The sequence below is a fragment of the Brachyistius frenatus genome, unplaced genomic scaffold (genome assembly GCF_029030835.1).
Source record: "Brachyistius frenatus isolate BFR_SWC_R1_liver_20210118 unplaced genomic scaffold, ASM2903083v1 Contig_140, whole genome shotgun sequence".
Lineage (NCBI taxonomy): Eukaryota > Metazoa > Chordata > Actinopteri > Embiotocidae > Brachyistius > Brachyistius frenatus.
The window spans coordinates 591551-614969 of NW_027210739.1; the positions used below are offsets into that span (position 1 = coordinate 591551).

Consider the following 23419-nt stretch of genomic DNA (forward strand, 5'->3'; position numbering starts at 1 on the left):
ACTTTTGGTGACTTTTTCATCCATCTGGACAACATTGTGATTTGTAATTTTCCATTTCCAATTAATTTACTACGATTTAATGCAAGCACACGAACATGATGAACGTTGTAAACTCTATACCGACTAAACATCAACGTGGTTTAATGAGCATGTTCGTTTAACAAAAAGCGAGTAACGAGGTTGAAAGTTTGGTTCTGACCATGAAATAAAAGCATCAAAGTCTCGTCCCCTCTGAGAGTCGGGTGCGCCTGCACCTCGACGGGTGTTCCCATACGTTATTAAGCGTGTTTGTGCTCCTGCTGATGGAGGTGCATATTCTTCATTTAACAACAGAAGCTATTTCCCCTCAACTCGGTGGCTTTCCCACACTCTTTCATCTATTTCTGGTTTGTTTGTCTGGTATTCAGCTCAGAGCTCTTCAGCGGGTTGCCAAGACAAAGCTGCCGTGAATAGAGCGTGTAGACTGGAGTCCTTGGCCCGAGGCCCTTCCTATAGCCACCAGGGAGAATGATAAGCACATGACAGGGCCTGCAGGATGTTTTCTGAAGTCAACTACTGTTTCCAAAAACTTTTTCCCTCTCGGTTTTCGTCTTTTTTTAGCAGCAGTTGAGTTGCATATTTTCTTTCGTCATGATCATTATCCGGTCAGAGTTCACTGATAATTCACTGTAGCAATTATCATGGCTTCTTCTGCCTTTTCACATGATCAGTTGTGCTTTTATTGCATAAGCATGAATGTACAATCCTGCATAAGATTAGCATTTAGGTCAATGCTGCCTGCATCTGATGGAAAAAGGAGATAAAACACAATTTAGTACAGCTCAGAGGAACACTTTATCCTCCTCATAGATCTCAATGCAATCATTTCACTAAGATGGAGGTCGTGAAGTGATTATATTTAGATGTATAGCCGCACAGAGCTGCCAATCTAAACTGGCATATTAAATCCCATCAAAAGTAGCACACACTTAAGGCTGTGGCTTGGCTGGAGGCGAGAGGGTATATCTCAGTACAACGGGACCCCTGAGACACTGGTCCTGGTCCTGTCCTCACTCTGTTATGGATCGCAACCATAAAGTTCGTATTTTGCTGACTAGAGCCCCTGAGTACGTATCATTCACCAGACTGCAAGTGACAGCTTGAACAGTATGTCATGCAGTCAGTGATGCACCTGAAGGCAAAGAATTCATTTAAATGCATACGGGGATGCATAGAAAATGAATACTGCGCATACACACACAGCAAACAAGCACCTATGACATGTCCACTCGGTTCTGGACAGCAGTTGAGTCTTCATTTGGAGTAATTCAATCACAATTACTGTTACTGTTATTAACTGTGTCCACAAACGTCACATGGACGTCACCCCGCGCATAATGAACCAGGAGGATTGTGACCTTTCCCGTGCAATCCTCTCAGCAAAAATACTATTTGTATGCACAACACCGCCTGATGACGGAGCTCCCTCGCTGCTCCACAGCCTACATGCAAGCCATCACACTGTGATTTCACCTCGTTTGACGGAGCGTCCGCTTATCTCATCTCTTCTCAATCATCGCATCTCTACACTGCTACACGGTTACAAAACATAATTCAAATCTCTAAACCACTACCTGCAAACTCCATATGAAATAAGACAAATCCGATACGAGATAAAAAAAATTTAAAAAAAAAAATTAAAAAGCGCATGCAAACAAGATGATGTAAGTAGTTTGAGTCATTGTTACGGCTTTGCTTTAGTAAGTGGAGATTATTCATGATTTTATCGTCATTAGTGGGGACTGCATTGTGCCGATTAGACACTAATGGCAGTTTCTGGGAAATAGAGGTAAATGAGTGACCATACACTTAATGGAATTCTCATCTTTCACTTGTGGAGACCTCACTCATATTAGCACCCATTACTAGAAGCACATTAAACAGCAGGTTTTTGGTAGGATATGACACTGAAGAGTACAACATACTTCCATATGTTCCTGTATGAGTTCTCCTCAGCTGAGTGGAGCCCAGGGAAAAATCAAAACTCCATCAAAGTTAGTTTTGAGTCAACACAAACACTTCTAAATTATTCTGACATACAACAGTGTTATTGTTGGTGAGAAGTTACACTTCGATGACAATGAGTGGCACTAAACAACCATAAAATCCTCTTTATAACGATTCTTTTTTTTTTCATTTTTAAATGTCCTTCTTGATTTCTGCCGTTTCTGTTTTCCTCTCTAAGCCTTTTTCAGACTTACGTCTCCCCCGTCAGAGAGCAGGTGCCGCTGCAGAGAGCTCTCCTCCCTGACGAACCTCCTCTTAGGCCCGACTCGGTCAGCCAGGTTGCCCATGATCACTCTGCAACGATCCGGACGGACTCTGCTCGTCAATAATCTCAGACGCTGTCTCTCCGTACTCTTGATGCGTTTTGTTTCTTTTTTTGGTTTACCTACACCACGCCGCCTCGCTTCCTCTCCTCCTGCGTCACTGACACACTTACACACACCCAACAGACACTTCATTTCCCAGAGACACAATCTCAACCCTCCTCCACACGCACACACGTGCTTTTTCTCGCGAGTTTAAATCTGGGTTAGATCGGTCCCGTTTCGAGCAAGTGCTAAAATAGGATGACCTCCAGCTATGGAAGAGAAGGACAGGCAGGAGTAGACAAGAGAAGACGAGACGACCGTAACAGACCGTTCACAACTTCAGGAGACACACAAGCTTTTCTTACTTCCGCAAGAATAGAAGTTTGATTTTACCTCAGTCTGCGCTGAAATCATTTAAGTTAAAAAAAAAACCAGACTATTTCAAAGCTAATTATTTCCTTTCAAATTAAAAGTGAACACAGCAGGCGACAGAAGTTCCTGAATAAAATGAAATAGATGAGAAGTCCTCTTGTATTTTCATTGATACCAGTATAATGCTATATTAAGTTAAAGAGGTATAGTGGGGAGGTTTGTTGCATGATGAGTCAGGAAAGGAAAGGAAAGGAAAGGAAAGGAAAGGAAAGGAAAGGAAAGGAAAGGAAAGGAAAGGAAAGGAAAGGAAAGGAAAGGAAAGGAAAGGAAAGGAAAGGAAAGGAAAGGAAAGGAAAGGAAAGGAAAGGAAAGCTCTTGAGTTTCCTGTTTTCCATAAATGGGACATGTGATGACACATGTTCACCACATGATGCACCATAAAATGTTCCAAAACCAAGTTTCCACTGGGCAAAACATGTGCACAAATACATGTGTCATGTGGTCACATGTAAGGAAAGGAAAGGAAAGGAAAGGAAAGGAAAGGAAAGGAAAGGAAAGGAAAGGAAAGGAAAGGAAAGGAAAGGAAAGGAAAGGAAAGGAAAGGAAAGGAAAGGAAAGGAAAGGAAAGGAAAGGAAAGGAAAGGAAAGGAAAGGAAAGGAAAGGAAAGGAAAGGAAAGGAAAGGAAAGGAAAGGGTGACATGCAAATGAAATAAACTAATATTAAAAACTGAATATTTTCCACAAACATAAACACACCCATAACAGTACATGAACACACACAAAAAAAGCAATCAAACCAAAGATAAACTGTTGTGGGAGCAGTTAAAAAAAAAATCAATATAAATGTAGAATATTTCATGTTGGTTTGTCAGCTTTAGTTACAGTATACATGTTTGTAGTTATTGTTGCCGTCATGATGAATCCAGGATCAGAGTATGCATTAACAGAAATGGGACGAGAAAATGCAATGTTTAACTAAAAACATGCACCGAGCAAGGAGAGCCTCTCTCTTAGTTAGAGTGTGTATATGTGACCTTTGCACAGGGAAGCCAGAAAGAGCAATTCAATTAGAGGCCATCGCATGCACATCTCTCATTTGAGTAAACACAAACACGCACACATAGTCACGGTCATTTCAACATGTCTTCATCATCTTTGATCAGCAGAGCTCAATAGTCTTGTTATTTAAGACCTCTGTTGAAGTCTCCTTTGATATCTTCATGTCTCTCCTTCTCTTTCATCCCCCTCTCATGTCCCTTTACTTCACACACCAGCGCGCCCTACAAAGGCAGCAGGAGGTCAACCACTCGGGGAAGACGGTAAGAATTCAAGATAAATAAGCACTGCAGTAGTTTAGCAGAGGAGGGGGGGGTGTGCCTTTATCGATTATTTGCTCATTTATTAGCATATTTTTTAATCAGAATGAAGTTATATAAAAAGGTAGTTCATCATAAATGATATTGAAATTATAAAGTACCTTCTAGCATTTCTAACAGTCGAAATAAGAATCAGAGTAAGAGTGTGCTGTGTTTCATTGTGACTACCGCTTTCTCCCTGAGGTACGAAATAAACTGCTGACAGCTAAATCAATACAGATCCTCTGTGTGTGTGTGTGTGTGTGTGTGTGTGTGTGTGTGTGTGTGTGTGTGTGTGTGTGTGTGTGTGTGTGTGTGTGTGTGTGTGTGTGTGTGTGTGTGTGTGTGTGTGTGTGTGTGTGTGTTATGTTTGAGGTCAAAGCAAATCTCCAGGAGATTCATGTCAGCATGCGTGTGCGCGATTGTGTCTGAGCATCTGACAGGACGGCCGCTAGAAAACGTCTGAAAGGAGGACGTGTGTCCAAACTGTGCCCGACTACTGTAACTGGGATCTGCAAATGTGTGATTTATGTGTTCAACATTGTTCATTTCTGTGACAGAATCCTATGAAATAAACTCCATATAAAATATAAAAATAACAGCTACCATAGTGCCTAACCACACAGTCATGTGGATCTTTTTAATACGGTGTATAAAACCTAAAATCTGCCTTTAACTTTCACAAACTTTCTCTCTTTCTGTCCCATGCCGACTTACGCAAGAGTCACTATTTATATATGTTGCCTAATTGGATAGACTGAATAATTATGGAGCTTTTTCCTTCTTCTTTTTGCAGCCTGTGGGATAGTCATCAGGCCCCTCGTATTCTGTCTGGAATTTCAGAAAAAAACAAAAAAACTCTAAAAGATTCATAAGCTGCTAATGAGGCTACGTAGCACATTTCAAAGCAGTGCGACAATGTGTGTGTGTGTGTGTGTGTGTGCGCGCGTGCGTGTGTGTGTGTGTGTGTGTGTGTGTGTGTGTGTGTGTGTGTGTGTGTGTGTGTGTGTGTGTGTGTGTGTGTGTGTGTGCGCGCGTGCGTGTGTGTGTGTGTGTGTGTGTGTGTGTGTGTGTGTGTGTGTGTGTGCGCGCGCGTGCGTGTGTGTGTGTGTGTGTGTGTGTGTGTGTGTGTGTGTGTGTGTGTGTGTGTGTGTGTGTGTGTGTGTGTGTGTGTGTGTGTGTGTGTGTGTGTGTGTGTGTGTGTGTGTCTGCAGCAGACGGGGGGGTTTATATATTTGCTCAGTGAAAAGATAAACCATATGAGCAGACACTTGCAGCCGAAACAAATTGCAGACGAGTCACGGTGGCGGCATAGAGTTTAAATAAATTTAAAAAAAAAAAAAAAAAGCAGAGAAATAGTTCAGCTGTCTCTTCAGCTTATATTTTAAAGCACTTCTGAGACCGTCAGCCGTGAGAAGTCGGGAAAAGCTCCAATTTGAAAAATGACTCCTAAAGTTGAACTGGAGCTCTCATGAGGCGTCAGCAGACTCCGCTAGAGGTGAGTTTAGCTTAAAGCTGAAATCATTTCAAAGTTTTTATTTTAGCAACTGTCCTAATGCACAAATGGGTATTTTGATTGTTTTACATTTTTCCTCTGGATTTCAAGATCCATCCATCCCCATCACAGTATCAGAACCATCCCAGCCTCCTGGTTTGGTTTGCCTTCATGCTCTCTCTGCTGGAAGGACAGACAATAATGAAACTGATATTTTGAGAGATTTTAAAACTGATTATGAAGAGCAGCACTGAGCTAGTTGTTGTTTTCGGTTCCAGATAAAGCAGCTGAAAACTCTGTTTTAAGACATGCAGTGATTAATGGAGGTGATATTTAAATTTATATGACCTCTTTTGAAACATATGGAAATTATTTTTGTATGTGGTCCTTACAATAATTAAATAAATAGGAAAATATTATCAATTTTGCTAGTCGTTCATCCTAAAATGACAGCCCGAGAGGTGTTACAGCAGATGTATAACTATTTTTCATAATAACTAGGATAATCGAGTTATCAACTCTTAAACAAATCACAATGTAAATACACAGATTACTTTTTATTCCATCTTTAAAATGCGTTAGACGTCTAAAGATGATGCTTATGTCTTAATATCTGGCATAATGCAACAAATACTGCAGTAAAAACTGTTTTGTTTGAAAGAGGTCTGAGAGGAAGTCAGATCGGAGAAAGACACACAGAGAAAAGACATTTTCATTAGTGCTCTCTGCTAATCCGTGTCTTCCCTGTAATGTGATTTCCACCAGAGTCAATTGTCCCTCCGGCTCACTGCTCACATCAGAGCCTCCTTCACTGTCTTTCTCTCAACACACATAATACTCTTTCTTACCTCCGTCATGTGAATCAGGTAGAACCTCAGCTCTTCTGCGTAATCTGCAAGACAAGGAAAGGAAGAAGTTAATTTTAAATCTCTTTCCTTCCCTGCAAACTTTCTCCTGGTGCCCTTTTTTTGGTTGTTTTTTTTTAAGTCACTCCTTTTCCTTCTTGTACATAAAAGCAGCCTCGTTGATTTACGGTTTTGATTTTTCCCAAATACTTTTATTTATGGAAAGCTTTTACTGTAAGTCAGCCTTACACAGTAGACATCCTCCCATAATTCACTGAGGAAGCGCTCTGCGCGACAGGCCTGTGGGTCTGGAGTCAAGATAAATGCTTTTAATCGAGTGAACACTCACACACACACACACACACACACACACACACACACACACACACACACACACACACACACACACACACACACACACACACACACACACACACACACACACACACACACACACACACACACACACTTGAACGTAGACCCGCGTCCTCTCTACGTTCACCCGGTTTGACCGCTATCACACTACTGAACAGGCGGTCTTCACAATACATGGGTTTGGTAAATATTAACAAACACAAATATGACCATGGGAGAGGATCGGGGCGTGCCGCACCTCCCTCCATTGCCGCGGTAACAACAATAAACACGTTCAAACAGTCTCTCTGTGTTTACAATCTTAAGCATTAAATATCTTACTGACTTAATAAGCAATAACGCAAATAAAAACATATTTACAGTAGGCAGTATTTCCTGGAGCGATTTGATCGTGAGCGACCAAACAAGAGCATCACATTTTGATTCGATTGTTATTGATGACTGAAGAGCCCAAAGCAATTAGAGAAATGAGTGCAAAAAAAACCTGTCATTTTTCACGTGAAACAACCAAAACGGTTGTGAGCGGGTCGCCAGCAGGGTCCACATTTATTAAAAGTGTGTTTCTTTGTCACAAACAGCAGATGTCACTGTTGGATATCTTTCTGGTTTTCCACCAAGAGGAGAACTTCTGGGAAAAGACAGCAACTCACATTCTTTGTGATATCCATGTCTTTACTTTTAATAAAGTTAAATAAAGGTTCTGTTTTCTGTACATCAAGAAATCCTATAAGCCTAAAAATACCTTTTTCTTAATTGCTGAAAGGTTTTTATCTCAAATGTGAGAAAAAGAAAGTGGAATAAATTTAGTAATTCCCTGTCATTCAAATTTTTTTGATTACATACTGAAGAAAAAGTCCCCAGATAGTAAAAAAAAAAAAAAAAAAAAAAGAGATCTTGTTTTATTTAGTGTTGTAAAGCTGCTGATGATGTTTGGAGGGACACATGCTACTGTGATTTTGGACTGAGGTTTTATACCAGTCATTGTTTCCCACGCTCCTCAGTGTGGTATCAGGGTAACAGGAAAGCCCCTTTATTGAACTGTGTGCCATTACCTGCGCGCACACACACACACACACACACACACACACACACACACACACACACACACACACGCACACACACACACACACACACACACACACACACACACACACGCACACGCACACGCACACACACAAGCTCGTCAAACACGCCCTCGCTGAAACAAACACAATCCCCCGGCGCCTCTTTCCTGAGTGACGCTGCCGAAGCGAAATAACAATGACAGGCAGCCGGGTGGAGGTGGGTGTGTGTGTGTCTGTGTGTGTGTCTGTGTGTGTGTGTGTGTGTGTGTGTGTGTGTGTGTGTGTGTGTGTGTGTGTGTGTGTGTGTGTGTGTGTGTGTGTGTGTGTGTGTGTGTGTGTGTGTCCTCTAATGGAACACACACACACAGACACGCAAACCCTGGTGATGGCTGATTGTTTGGGTGTGGGATGGAGGTCAGAAGTGATCCATAGGAGGCGAGCTGTGTCCGCGGGGGAGGAGGTCACCCTTAATCTGTCTACTAAAATCAGAAATACTTGTGCTAAAATACTTTTACAACACTTTTTTTTTTTTAATCACGGCAGTATTAGCTGCAAAGTGGACGTTTTTCTGTTTAATATCCCTGTTGTGTCGCTGAAAATAATAACCCTGTGCAGTATTTCACGTTTCTTTTAGATGTAGTTAGTTCAAAGGCACGAAGCCGGCCACCCCGACCCCAAAGTCTGACTCACACCTTATGTTGACACACAAATAATGCCGAACTTTGAAAACTGAATAAACAGTAACCTTTGAAAACAAAAGATAAAAAGACTGACAAGAGGAAGAATACATTTTGCAGCCTTGTTTACAGATGTGCATGCAGCAGCTGGATTTTACTGCTTGACTTATTGAATTAATAAGTGTGTCCATGTGTGAGTCTTGGCGGGAAAACGTAGAAGATTTGTGGACTAAATGCATCCAGAGTCTCAATGAAGAGTGAAAAGGAAGCTTCAACAAAACAGAGAAAGATCATTACTTAAAAAATATAACTAATGTGACTGAAACTGATATTTTTTGTGATCATACTAAAAGTGAGCACTGATTCTGTTCAGTATAATATTTAACAAGAGTCATGATTTACATGATGTCTTACAAAAAGCAGAGTTTCAGATGTCATTGAGTTGGTAACAGCTCCACTTAAGAGTGATTTTTGTTTTCATAAACTTTTTTCCATAAATGTGTAAATGATCAGATATCTCAGCAAAACTAAAAGCTTAGAGGAAAAAGTCCACAACCTGAAAACACCTTTTTCTTCCTTCCTCTCCTAGTAATCATCTCACAACCGCTCAGATTCATCTGCTGTCCCTGGATATAAAACTGGATATTAAGCAGTTCAAGCAACAACTTTTTCCCAACAGAAAACCCCCCCAAAAAATGTGAGTAGAGTTGAGCTGGAAGCGTCAGAACGAAGAGCTGAACTTGGGTGAAACCGTTGTTCAGTGAGGAACACTAAAACCTTAAAGCTCCTTCAAAAACGTGGGAAATGTGCAGTTTCTTTGGTTTACATAGAGGAGAATGATATTCGTGGGAAGGTCCATTTTCCAGTCAGTGATTTCAGAGCTGAAAGCCGTCTTTTCTTCTGAAGCCATCACACTTTGGGACAGAACCAACCGTCTCGTCCCGACAGCAACCAGGATTCACCGGATTCATGCAGTTTGGACAATATGAATCTTAAGTTTTGTTTATATCAGTCAGCTGGAAGAGAGTCACCTGTTACAGTTTCTAACCAACGCACGGTTCAAGTCTCAGTTTTGAGTATGTAAGTGTATCCTCTGGCTCCGCCCACCTCTCTAAACACAGATATTTCCAGTTAGCCATATTTATTTGATTTGCCCGGGCTGTGTGTGGCCAAGCTATTCTCCCCATATCGCCAGAGGAGATGGTTGTTTACACCAAGGTGAAATAAAAGGACAAAGCAACAGGAAATTGGGCAGTCTTTCCCTAAATATCCTCTGGTTAAGCTCAACCGAAAACATCGCCGCCATCAGAGCTCTGTGTGTTTATTTCTGGTCGTGTGGTTTGTTTGTGCAACGTTTCCTTTTTTATTCTGTGTTGAAATGTAGAAGGTCAAACGTGGTTTAACGTGGCACCACGTAGATAAGATTGTTTTGAGATGTGTTTACAAATTGTCATTTTGGCTGTTTTAATGGATTTTAATGACGATTACTTTACTTTTACGTTTGAATTTCTGTGTTGTGCTGAGTGACAGACACGCCGTAGAGGCGATGACGGTACGTACCATCCTGGAGTCGCAGCTGTCGGAGGTACAGGGGGCTCTGGAGGACGTTACACCTGCCCGGCTCACTTTCTCTGGTCACCAGCATCAAGTCGCTGTAGACAAAAACCGTAACCTGAAAGGGACAGAAGGAGGAGGAAGGTTAATAATAGCAGAACAGGAAAGAAGAGGATGACGGCCGGGAGGTGGTGAGGTGGAGGGCCACGCAGCAGCATCTCACTACATCTCGCTCCGCAGCTTGTTGATTATTGACCCTGCGTGTTAAATTATTCCTAAACGTGTCTTCTATCTGCCAGTAAAAGAGAACATGTGCACTTAAAAACCTTTCCGATATACAGTACAATTATTTAAATAGTTTATTGAAACTAGAAACTCATCATACTTCGCATTCATACTATTATGAGTTATTTAAAATTCCCTTCGAACTACGTCATATTTCACAGGAACGTCTGCACTCTGGCCTGCAGATAAACAACACAGTCATACGTGTGACTGCAACAGTATGAATGTGAATCAGAATATCTGTGCAGTCCATGTTACTAAAACTCCTCGGGTCAAAGCTGCTTTCAATTATCTCCAGCATACAGAAGGATGAGCAATACTTTTACATTACAAAATACTAAATTCAACATAATGTCAAATCTGTCTGCTTTTGCAGCCTCAGTTTTACTGAACTGATATTTTATCAATGTAAGAAAAACTATTAAAAGATCTGTTATTAAAATCAGGCAAAAGCAAAGCAATACCATAAGCCTTCAAATTATATTTACACCCCCCCAGAACACTTCACACACACACAAACTTCAGGTTGCTTCTTTGCAGATTTCACTGACTGACTTTGAGTTTCGCAACATGCCCCAACTGCCCTCGACCGGCTTTCAGCTTTTGCATTGGTGAGGAGAAGAAAGTCATGCCAGAGAAGCATTCGAATGAGAACGAATGACGACAGGAACAAAGCATGAAGAAATAAGGACACAATTAGTAGAGGATAAAAAAAGAAAAGAACCTAAAGGCCTAAATTTATGCATAACTGCTGCTTTTCATGCAACATAACACACACGCAGTGTAATTCATGGAGATGGGCAGTGTTTCAAGACAATGCTTTTGCTTTGGTGGCTTCCTCTGAAGGATGAGATAGCAGAGAGGGTATTTCTGATGTAGCCAGCATGCGGGTAGAGCGTGTGTGTGTGTGTGTGTGTGTGTGTGTGTGTGTGTGTGTGTGTGTGTGTGTGTGTGTGTGTGTGTGTGTGTGTGTGTGTGTGTGTGTGTGTGTGTGTGTATGTATGCATTCAAGCATGCATGTGTGTAGTTTGAGTGGGCGGATGAGAATGAAGGAGTAACGTGTAAAGGACAAAGTACGTAAGATGGAAACAGCGGTCATGCAGAGAAATATACATATTTATAATATATAACACATACTGCGTAATACACACATTCACACATAATGTGCTGTTCAAATGTGCACAAAAGTTCACACACACACACACACACACACACACACACACACACACACACACACACACACACACACACACACACACACACACACACACACACACACACACACACACACACACACACACACACACACACTTACTGCTTTGATTCTTTCTTTGTATGTATTTGAACAACAACTTTGTGTCCATCCTAAAATGAATACTGAGCTTGTTATTCAATAAATAAATGAAACATTCATAAATGTCACATATTGTTGAGGTAATCTTTAAGTCATCGAGGTCAAATTAACGCACTTTATTCATGTCACTTTACTCCTGTTTTACAACTGATAAGATTAAAACATGTAATTTGAGTGTAATTACAGCATTCTGTCCCAAACAGATGTTACACTGGCTTTCTGGGATCGCTTTAAATAATGACACTAATTTAATGAGTTTTTAAAAATATTTTTTGATAACTATAAAAAAACATAATGAACTTGGTATGTTAATGTCAATAATAGTTATTTAATCCACTAAATGCCAATTTGACTTTAGACTAAATCCAACGTCCTGCTTCCTGTTTCTATTCGGACATTACAATAAAAGCGCTGCGTGTTTGTGAGTTCGCCGGCCTGATGATCTGAACACAACTGTGGAGCGTGAAGAGTAAAAGCTGCAACAACACAGAGAGGTCATTAAAAACAGCCTCCCTCCTGACAAACACTGGCTGCTAAATATTTGTTTTATGACTGACCCCGCTGAGAGTTCACAATCACATTTCCACGCCAGCAGTTGCCGAACTTCACTGCACTGCAACACAAAGACGATCTGACAAAAGCATCTTCAAGAACTGTGGACAAAAGTCAATTCAATGCATCTTCACTCTTCTGCATATAAGACAGTCGAGTCCCTGAACAAACGATCACCCTCAACACGCTTCTTCTAAAAGAACAATGAAATGTCAGACAGTATTCCCTCACACACATCACAAGCTGTTATTTATTGTTGTTGTCCTTTGATTGTAATTAATACTTCTGCTGGAACATTGAAACTCTACTTGTGTCACAAGTTCTCCTTCACATGTATCTACGTGATTATGAACATAATGCAAATCTTAATTCTGTTTCACAGTCCTTATGTCAGAACCAACGACAGCATAAAACACGTGTTTCCTTAATGACTATTTCACCTACAATATTTAAATACTTGTACTCAGAATGAAAGCCAATATTTAGAATAAGCACTTTTACTTGTGGTACAAAAGTTTTACATATTTAATACTTTTTATGATCGAAAAAAACACTTTTCTAAGACACCGTATAATGCCAAATATTCTTGTCAGTGAGCTTAACATCCTGCGAAATGATCATTAATATATATCGAAGGAGCTTAAGTTTCTTTTGACACATAAAACAGAATTTCTCTGTCCGTCAGATCTTCGGCGCTCTCCTTCCTCATCCATTATTTATCTTCCTTGACTCATGTGAACCCAGTAGTTCAGAGTAGTTACAAATTCATAAGAGATGTTCAGACGTCCCCCCCCCCCTCCTCTCGGGGATGCTGCTTTGCACTTGTTCTCTCTTTTTATATACATGCAGAACTAAAACACACATTTTGACTTCAGATGCGTGTGGGGGCGTCGGACCGTCACTTCTCATTTGGCCAAATAAACAAACCACATAAGTGGTTGTGACAATCCAACAAAATATTTGCCACGACTCTTTTTGTCTCTTGAAATCTGAGGAGAGGCCCGTCGCCTCTGTAGCCTCTTCAGGAGAGGAGAGGAGAGGAGAGGAGAGGAGAGGAGAGGAGAGGAGAGGAGAGGAGAGGAGAGGAGAGGAGAGGAGAGGAGAGGAGAGGAGAGGAGAGGAGAGGAGAGGAGAGGAGAGGAGAGAGCATCAATCGTATTCTATCCATCACATTATAAAGCTTATAATAAAGACGTTTTCCTTTGTGTCAACAGGATTCAGTCCTGCACCACATTTGCGGCCTTGCGGCCGGAGTTTTATTATATATATTATATAAGATGTTTCCACATCAAGATTCCTTTGTGGAAAAGTAAACTGAAGTCGGAGCTACACGATGCACACATACTGTACACACAGGCATTTTTAATATAGTTTGGAAATAATAGACAAAGATATAGACTGATATGAACAACTACTAATGCCACTTACCTTGAGGGAGTGGTGCTTGCTTTCATGTAGGATCATCTCCTCAGATATGATGAGTGCTCGGCTGCACAGGTCAAGAGGCTGCAGAGATACACCAAGGACACGGATTACAAAGATTTCAGGCTCATTTATTCACAACCAGTATTTTTAAAGTTATTTATCAACAGCAGTGAGTACATCGTGCATTCTTTATGAAACCTCATCAGAAGAATACAAAAACACAATGTCACGTTTGTAATTGATGAGTTAAAAGTTGCTGTACCAAATCCATTCTGGCCCCCAAATCCAATCGATCTGCCTAACAGCAAATAGCACGTCTTTTTCTTCTAGGAAACACGACTGAAAGTGGCTCTATGAAGACAGAGAGTGAGCTGCGACTGAGAGGCAGTGTGTGTGTGTGTGTGTGTGTGTGTGTGTGTGTGTGTGTGTGTGTGTGTGTGTGTGTGTGTGTGTGTGTGTGTGTGTGTGTGTGTGTGTGTGTGTGTGTGTGTGTGTGTGTGCGCGTGTGTGTGTGTGTGTGTGTGAGTGTGTGGTTGAGACACCGACACTTAAAATGAAGTAGCACGCCAACGTAGGAGGAGGGGACTTCCTCTCGAGTCAAGGGTGTGAGGGCCGACTCAAAGTGTGAACATAAGTAACATTTGCATAGTATATGAACCTATGTGAGTGTGTGTGCTGAATATAAGAAGCCCAGATAAGTTGCTGTAGCCACAACAACTGTTTTATCACACCAAGGTCTTCATTGGGTTTTTTTTTAACACATTTGCCTCGAGATAATTCATTTTCACTATCCTGTATGTACATATGCAGAATTGAGCATTTATCTGGCAATGGTTCATGACTAAACATAACTGGCCTCGGCTTCCTAAACCGGTCACACAGAACAAAAATAAAAATCCTAAACGAGCCCTTCAATTTCACTCATACAGCTCATTTCCTTTCACTGTGTCTCACACATGCAAGCAGGGAAATAACCATCCTGGTTGCTCACATTGTTACACTCTCTCAACAAATACCATTGACACATGCGCATATCTGAAATATGTTGCTTTTGAAACTCTCATGACTTGCAAAATATTAGAAATTCAGACAGACAGGGATGTGAAAATATTTCCTAACTGCAAACCTCAAATGTCTGTTTTCAGTTTGAGCCAAATGAATGAGGGGGAAAAAACACATCAACCATTTATATGGACTTCCCTGTTTGACTTGTGAAGACCAGTTTTCAGAATATCATGGTGACCTGACATAACTACTACAAGTCCGGATGGGAACAATCGCATGTCATCTGGTCTGTACTTTTACTTCAAACTGATAATAATGATAACAGGAGACTTTTTAAGGGATACACTTATTTGCATCCTGTATTAAATATCAAGCAATCGGCAGCCCGACTGTGTCCGAAGGTAAAAAAAAAAAAAATTCCCAGTACTGCACTCACTAATTAACAGTATAAAAACTAAGGTGTGAAACCTTTTGATGTGCATTTTGAAGGCTAAGAACATCAATTAAAGGCAGTTTACCAAATCACAAACAATTCACACTTATGGAGATGCGCCATAATTTGCCATCACAACCTTGAAACACACACAAAGCGGCCTACCTGAACAAAGATGGGGAAGATGAGGATCTTCGGCGCCACTTTGACGTATCCATAGTTACCATGTGGAGTGTGTGAGCGGACGATGGTGCAGTTCTGGTAGTTGGCAAAATTGGCGTTCTGCTGCTGTTGGTAGTTTGGTGCGGCGGCGTTAGTGGAGGTGGATGACGCCTTTGATATCTTGGAGTTGTTAGATCGACGTAAGAAGCCGCTGCGGCTGGAGAAACCTCCACCACCACCACCACCACCACCACCTCCACAAAAAGCACCCCCACCTCCACTCTGGGGCTGTGGACCAGAGGCCTGCCGTGTGGGGTATAACCTGGAAGCTGTGAAACAAAAAGAAGAAGGTGAAGGTAAAGACACAGACGGCAAATCATTTCTGCAGCTATTTATCATGGGGTGGAGTTATTACTGTTATTTAGCTCAGAGAGATCTCAAATCATTTGAGGGTAGGACACTCATTCACTTTCTTGTGCAGCATTAGATGAGAAGACTGATATCATTTTCTGTACCATAAATATGAAGATGAAGCAAAATAAAAGTGTTAGCTTATCTTAACATAAACAGAGCACAACGGGGAAACAGCTCGACGGTTTCTATCCATGTGGCAGCCCACTGTGACATTACCCGTTGATTTGTGAAAGGCCGTTTTAAAGCCTGGAGTCTCTTCAAGGCCTAATATGTAATTAATTACAAATTTATTCTCAAAAGGATGACCAAAACATTGATCAGAAGGAGTGAATTTAGCAAAGGACACCATCATAAAAGTATTTGACTTTGTGATTCAGGAGAGAAGCTGAACCTTTTTGAACGGGAGTCTACTGGAGCCATCACCTAGTGGCCCTCAGTGGAATTGCACTTTAAGGGACCTGTGCAGTTTCTTCACTTTTCAGACCTGGAGACGACGTTCATGTTTACATTACAGATTACAACCAAAAGGTAACAAAATACAGCTGCCAGGACAAAATACATTTAAATAAAAAAATAAAAAGAGAGAGCATCAAAAGTGTCGCATCCATTGTATTTCTAAGGTCAGTTTAATTTGAGGCTCTGATTGAGTGCCAAATGTTAAATTAATTTAATAACATTTATTAAATGAACAATAACCTCAAGTCCAAAATATAATTAACATTGGGCTACATCCAAAATAATAAAGACCCAAAGCCAACTCAATCAAAGGCTTTGAGCCAGAAACAGTTCGCTGAAGCCTTCAATAAAACACTGTATATCTGAACACTGTAAACGTCTCACCTAATGTCCCCTGGTTTTCTTGGTAAACAGGCCTCAAGATCTGAAAGCAGAATGATACAGAGTTACAGAAACACCGAGCGGGCTCGTTTCAGCAGAATGAAAACTGCCAAAAGACATTTTAAACAATGACAAACCAGATGCCATTGTTTTATCACAAAATATAAAAAATACAATTCTGATCTTATCTTTCTATGATGACGCTGAAGATGTAATGATTAAGATGTGTGGCTATAAATGGGTTGCAACAAGGCATATTTATTTATTATCATGAAGACAAATTTCCATTTAAAGGAACATTGTGTATCCTACTCAATCAGAAGGTTTTGTATTTTTTTTGTGTGTGTTATATTTGTGTCTGAGACTTTTCTTTCCTGTGTTGCTATGCCGTAAGTTTTAATCTTTTTTCTTTTTTTTTTTTACTGGCCAACATTTACACAATCATCTGCGATTCCTTGCATGACATTCAGTTTTGGTTTCGAGGGCTCATCTGAACCCATTTTGAATTACAGTGGACTCAGCGAGGCGGCGAGGCTTCCTACTTGTCACAACATATTACAGTCTACCGAGGGAGTAAAGATAGAAAGCTGCCACCATGTCACGTGGTTCAGATTGACACCGCAGGTGGACTCAGACGAAGAATGTCACAAAGATGTATTCAAAGAACACAACAGTAGTTCACTTTTCCGCCAGTTTATTAGGATAAATATTTTAAAGCTCTTTGTTTGTGAACTAAAGTATTGCGTCTGTGTGATATCCACCAACATGACCCATTTCCACAGGGCTTTCAGTATATTTAGCCTGGCCAAAACAAAATCTCATCCAAATTGCTGCCTCAAAGTTGTAGCTATTTTGAAGGGGAAGGTTTATTCACTATGTTGACGTCTTTTTCCTGAAGCTTGAACCCTCTTCCTTCCAATCACGCCGTCATTTCTCAGAATCAGTTTCTGTTCACTCCTTCTAAAATCAATCTGATCTCATGACGTGTCCCTCAGCTGAACCTGAACCTTTCAAAAGCACACAGATGAAGATGGACACTGCGTGAGGCACACACAGACAGACACACACACGCACACACACACACACACACACACACACACACACACACACACACACACACACACACACACACACACACACACACACACACACACACACACACACACACACACACAGCCTCGAGTCACAGACAGACCTACGAGCAACATCACACACAGACAAACAGAAGAAAGAAAGAAAACGTAACTATAAACTCTACATGAGACATTAAAAGGATTCAGTGGTTTATATGTATGAACCAAACTATAAAGATGCTGTAGGATTAAACTAGATTGCGATCAAGTCTCACACACATCCTACATGTTTGTTAACTGGTGGGGGGTTAATAGGTTAGTATTGTATTGTTAAAGAAGTGTTAGCTAAGGAATTCAGATCAGCCTTTTTCATTTAATGCTTTATTTTGTTTTTATAATGAAACCTTTCACCTCCTATACAAAATCACTGAATGCAAATATAAGGACATGGCTGTATAAAATGTCACATGCATGTCATATCGTGCATGTACATGCGTGTTATACTGAAACTGCATATTATGCAATGGACCAGTCTTGGAATATGTGAAGTTTCATAAAGTTATGCATTAAAGAAATAATTTTGTTGAATTCTTTCTCTTTCTTAAATGTCTATTTGGTTTTAAAGTTCTGATATTCACGGCACACAGATAATGTACGTATAGGATATCTGTAAGATAAGTTATGTCAGGTACATAAGCATTGTTTTCTTAATATGAACTGCGTCTGGTAAAAAGTGATGAAACAAATACTGCCAAAGCTTCACATATTACAGGCATATAACGTATTATTAATAGCTATATTTTATATGTTATTATCTGTTCCTCCATATCTACATGGCTCTGAACTATATGCACAGTATGTGGTGTGTTGAAAACATGTCACGAAGCACAAGTCACAGAGACAGCAGGAACCCAAAGGGCCCAGACATACTGCACATACAGTCCATCTATCTATCAGCGCCGGGGAGGTAAGGTAAGGAGACATATCTAGGATGAGCCACCATGTGACCGTAGTGAGGATGAGGAGGGCGGAGAAGATGATGAAGATGCAGCCCACCACCAGTCTGCGGTACCTGGCTTCCGGGGTTGATGGGCGCCAGGATGATGTAGTTGTCCCCGTTGGATGCCTTCACCCTGGTTCCCTTCAGCGTGGCCGTGTGCGGGTGGTGGAGGTGTCGCGGTTTCCCGTCCAGCTCCTCGGCCGACCCCCCCTGCGCCCCCCACCCCAGGGTCCCCATGCCCAGGCCGCTGCTGTTTCCGGCTTCGGAGCCGTTGACCAGCAGCCTGCGGGCAGCGGTGGCACGGTGGTGGGCCGGGAGAGGCGGCACGGCCGGGGGGGTCTTACTCGTGCCCACGTCTGGTGCGCGCCTGCGGGTCGGCGGCGACGGGGCATCGTAGTTGGAGGTGGAAGGTTTGTAGGAGGGCCGGTGGATGAGGCCCTCAAAACTAGGCTTAGCTGAAGGACCGGTGCGCCACACCACCACTATGATTTCATTGGCGCTGTTTCTACAACAAGACAGAGAATTGATGGTTAATCTTGATATTGAAATCTGAAAAAGTCAAATAGAAGCAAAACGTTTAGCTGCATAGCAACCATGAAACAACATGTCAACTATTAAACAACGTCTGTAACTCAAACACTGAAAGAAATATGTGAATCTAATCTGTTATTGAAATTAACTGCATAATAAAAGCATAATTTTACTATAAAAGTCTATGAGACATCTTGATTCTTGACTTTTAATAAAACGCTGACATCACAACATTTAATTGCAAATTACAGCAATTTCCATGTTATTTCCTTGTGTGAATCTCAGATGTGTCATCCAGTGTTGTTCAGGCGGCTCTACAGTATCAGAAAGGCTCAGATCGGCCGATGAAACGCGTTCGGGTGTTTTTGAATCCTCACCGGATGGCGTGGGCTAAATCTGCACATTTCCACTGCTCCACCGGCTGACCGTTGAGCTGCAGGAGCGTGTCGAGCTGCTGCAGGCCGGCCTGATCCGCTGGACCTCCTGCCACAGTGAAGACACAGAACAAGCTCACATCATCACTCATCATTTGTGTTATTCAGGGCTGCAAATTCTTTTTTGTATTACACATGTTGCTTTGGTCTGGGAGGGGCAGAAACAATAACCGTGGTTGTTTTTCTGAGGCCAAAATGATGTTTTGAATCCTTTTTATCTTTTCCATACGGATAGTGACTACGTTATCAGCTCACGGGGGCTCGACTCCAAGTTCTTCATTTGACAGGCGGGCTCCCTGTTAACTGCAACACCCTGCTGACAGAGCCAAGGCTGATGCTAATTCACAAAGCTACAACCGGTGGAACAACAAAGTAAATCACCCACAGGTCACATGAAACTTTTGATGCAAGACATATTGATGAGATGCGGAGCTGGAGGGCGACCCACGGAGCTCAAACCACGCGGGCTAAGATGCCTGAGAGCCCGGTGTGGTTCCCTGTTATCCACAGCTTGGCTGCATGTGGTTCCCCTGCTCTCCGTGCCCACATTTCCTGTTTATCTCAACTGTGCCCTCGAGATAACAAACGCAGATAAATCAACGTAAAACCAAAGCAGCCATTATCATGTTATTTACATAGTGACTTTAAATTGGATCAAAGGAGAGTATAAAATATGTTCTGATTTAAGAAAGCACCTGGTTTGACTTCATATACAATGAATAGTGTTGATGTCTTGAATATTATTAAAGCCAGAAATCTACAGTTGGCAGTCCTGTGAATGGATACGTCAGACATAAATCCAATTATATCTGCTTCGGAAAAGTACTGTGATTTCTGTTTGAAATAAGAAATGCAAGTTCAAAGAAAGTTCAGTTTTGTATTATTGTACGTTTCTGAGTAGTGAAAACGTCACATTTCTTCTAACAACAGTCCAGTTTCATGACTCGTGCGTGCACAACTTGCCTGGATCGACAGCCTGCACCCTCACCGGGGAATCCGAGCAGATGGTGAATCCGTATCCATCCTTTCCTCGAAGGATGGTCACCTGCACAACACACACACACACACACACACACACACACACACACACACACACACACACACACACACACACACACACACACACACACACACACACACACACACACACACACACACACACACACACACAAAGTCAGTTGGTGATCCAAAGATAGGAGCTCTCTCTTTCTCTCTGCCTCTCGCTACCTGAGGAACCAAATGCAGCATGCTGGTAAAATAATGAACTTCCTTCCTGCAGGACTATTAAGTAGATTTGTATTCTGCTTCTACTTCCTATTAAAAGTGTTTTGACAGCAGTTTCCCAGTGAACCCAATTAGCTGAGTTAGTGGGAAAAACAACTCCAGCGATAAGAGGAGAGACATTCCTTGTCCAGCAGTTGGGGAATAATGGAATAAACCCAATCTACCAAAAGCAGACAGCCTATTAATTCATATCTAGGTATACTTAGGGTACAGTTAGTATGTCCATCCATGTTAATAATAAATATTTCATCACCAACTGCCACAAAAAAAAACAGTAAACGATGTGACACAATGCTGATGGTTCTTTCCCATCGTCTCTCTTTCTCTTTCTGTCAAACACTCAGTACCTGCACCCGAAGGTCGGAGCCAAAGTCAACAAAGTTTCATCCAAAACATCTCACTTTCCATCTCATCTGCTACCGACCAGGAGTCCAAAACACACACAGACATCCCTCCACTACTCCCCCCCCCCTCTCTCTCTCTCTCTCTCTCTCTCTCTCTCTCTCTCTCTCTCTCTCTGTCACTCTTTATTCCTGCAGCAGATCAAAACTACACATACTGTATCTGAATTACAAAGTCCACCCACGAGCAAGATGCAGCAACTTGAAGAAAGACGGTATTTATTCGGGGGCCTGGAGCTCGAGATGACCCTAAAATGTCGCGGTTTCTTAGAGTCCGCTGGTTTTATGCGCCCCGTGACACACCGTCGCAGGCGACCACTCCTCAACCGTAGTCCCTTCAATCCGTCTCTATTTCTGTGTACCTCCAAACTGACAGCGCCATGAAAATAACAATCACGCTGCGGAGAAAGACAGCTGACTTTGTTGCCATACAAACGCATGTGTTGCATCATTGATGTGGCAAAAAGTTGTTGTTTTCTTTATATCTTTTAGCAGTGGCCAAAGTCACCAAAGGCACACTGCATAATTAAAAAAGATATGCATGCAGCATGTTAGGGCACACGCATATGTACACGCACACGCACTCATCTTCATTCCTGACCGTGCCAAGAAAGCACAGACGTTGTTATATATTCTTAAATTGCCGCAGATCTCTGTGTTCGTGGAGATTTCTGAATGAAGACCGATAAAGTGATGACAGTAAAAGTCGGTCTGAGTGACAAACCTGGCAAAAAAAACAAAAACAAAAACAAGGTGACGACAGAGACCGAAGATATATAGAAACCCCCCCAAAAAACAACAACAACAGAGATGAAGAGATGATCAAACAGCGGGTATCAAACTGATTAAATAATGTTGAAAGAGGGCAGCGGGGCTCCAAAAAGTGGCCGAGACGGAGCACGTGACAAAGACAAATAGAACAGCAGATGGCATGAAAGAAAAGATTTCGCTGGAATTAAGGAAGACAAACATCAAACAGTCATAAAACATTTGGAAAGAGCAGCTTGAAATTTAAAACGAGACATAAATCAAGGAGAAGCAATGACTGCGAGGCGCAACTCTCTCCATCACGCCTCATCTCTGCCTGGTTTTATCAGACATCGTGTCCTTTTGAAGTCCAGCTGACTAATTTGGACAGATTTTTCCAAAGTCCAGAGCCTTTACAGCGTTAATTAAATTTGTCAGCATAGCGCAGTCCAAGCACTTTGACTCTGGCCTGGTTGGTGAAAGCAGTCCGACTACTAAATAAAAGCAGAGGGATTATTTTCAAACTGTAACAGAAAAGAGGAAAATACCCTGGGAGGAATCCAAGAGGATCAGAATAAATGCACTGTAAGGGATTTCTTTTTTTTTTCAGTCCATCAATCACAATAAATATTAGGGGGGAAATGAATGGAGATAAACGGATGGGAAAACTTGCCAGCTTGCATTAAATATTTAAATTGTATGAGCTGGGCCTTATTGATGAATGAATAATTCAATCGCAGAAAGAACGAAGATTTTTTTTTTTTTTAACATTGCTGTAATAAATTTAGATCCAGCTGAAGAGAGAGAACCCTTTGACCCATGTGTTCATCCTCTCGACACCTCAGGGCAGACATCTTGCAGAAATCCTGCCAATCACCAGCTGATGAGAACGTTTTGCCTTCCTTTCCATCGGTGCAGAGGTGGAAACAGCAACTGCTGACAAACAGGATCCAGCAACCACACACGTCATATCCATATGTGCTCAGACGGTGTAATCTGGGTCAGTGGGTTCAGGGACGAGGACACACACACACACACACACACACACACACACACACACACACACACACACACACACACACACACACACACACACACACACACACACACACAGATCTGATTCAAATGTCAAGCTGTATTTTTGTCAGCTCAGAAACTACAAACATTCTCAAGCTGTGACTGCAGTCGTCTCTTCTGTATTTTCCACCCTGTATTCTCTCCGGTCTTTTACAGTCTAATCTTTTCTTATCCTTTTATGTGCACAAAGTGGCCCAAAGTGAGAAAAAGTTCATGTCGCTGCAAATATTTGTTACTCTGAAGTAACACACATCCTTTAACGTCTCCTGCATTCGCTCGCGGACAGCTGTTCTTTCTGTTCGACGCGCAGGCG

General features: G+C 41.7%; 1 protein-coding gene and 1 long non-coding RNA gene across 8 annotated transcripts in view; one reads left to right on the forward strand and one right to left on the reverse strand.

The window, feature by feature from the left end:
- Positions 1-23419, reverse strand: part of rgs3a (regulator of G protein signaling 3a) — a 121565-nt gene that overhangs the window by 57799 nt on the left and 40347 nt on the right. For 6 of the 7 annotated variants that reach the window (XM_069715262.1, XM_069715265.1, XM_069715264.1 and 3 more), the window contains 8 exons: positions 20561-20642; positions 19541-19646; positions 18705-19137; positions 16563-16602; positions 15312-15637; positions 13712-13789; positions 10099-10210; positions 6426-6469 (listed from right to left, as the gene is read on the reverse strand). In XM_069715262.1, coding sequence (XP_069571363.1) covers positions 6426-6469; positions 10099-10210; positions 13712-13789; positions 15312-15637; positions 16563-16602; positions 18705-19137; positions 19541-19646; positions 20561-20642 — 1221 coding nt within the window. Of the gene's footprint in view, positions 1-2240; positions 2760-6425; positions 6470-10098; positions 10211-13711; positions 13790-15311; positions 15638-16562; positions 16603-18704; positions 19138-19540; positions 19647-20560; positions 20643-23419 lie in introns of those variants that run through there. The other variant, XM_069715268.1, reaches the window with a different exon arrangement.
- The window catches only part of LOC138630755 (uncharacterized), a 103796-nt gene that overhangs the window by 12831 nt on the left and 67546 nt on the right, over positions 1-23419 (forward strand). The window lies entirely within an intron of this gene.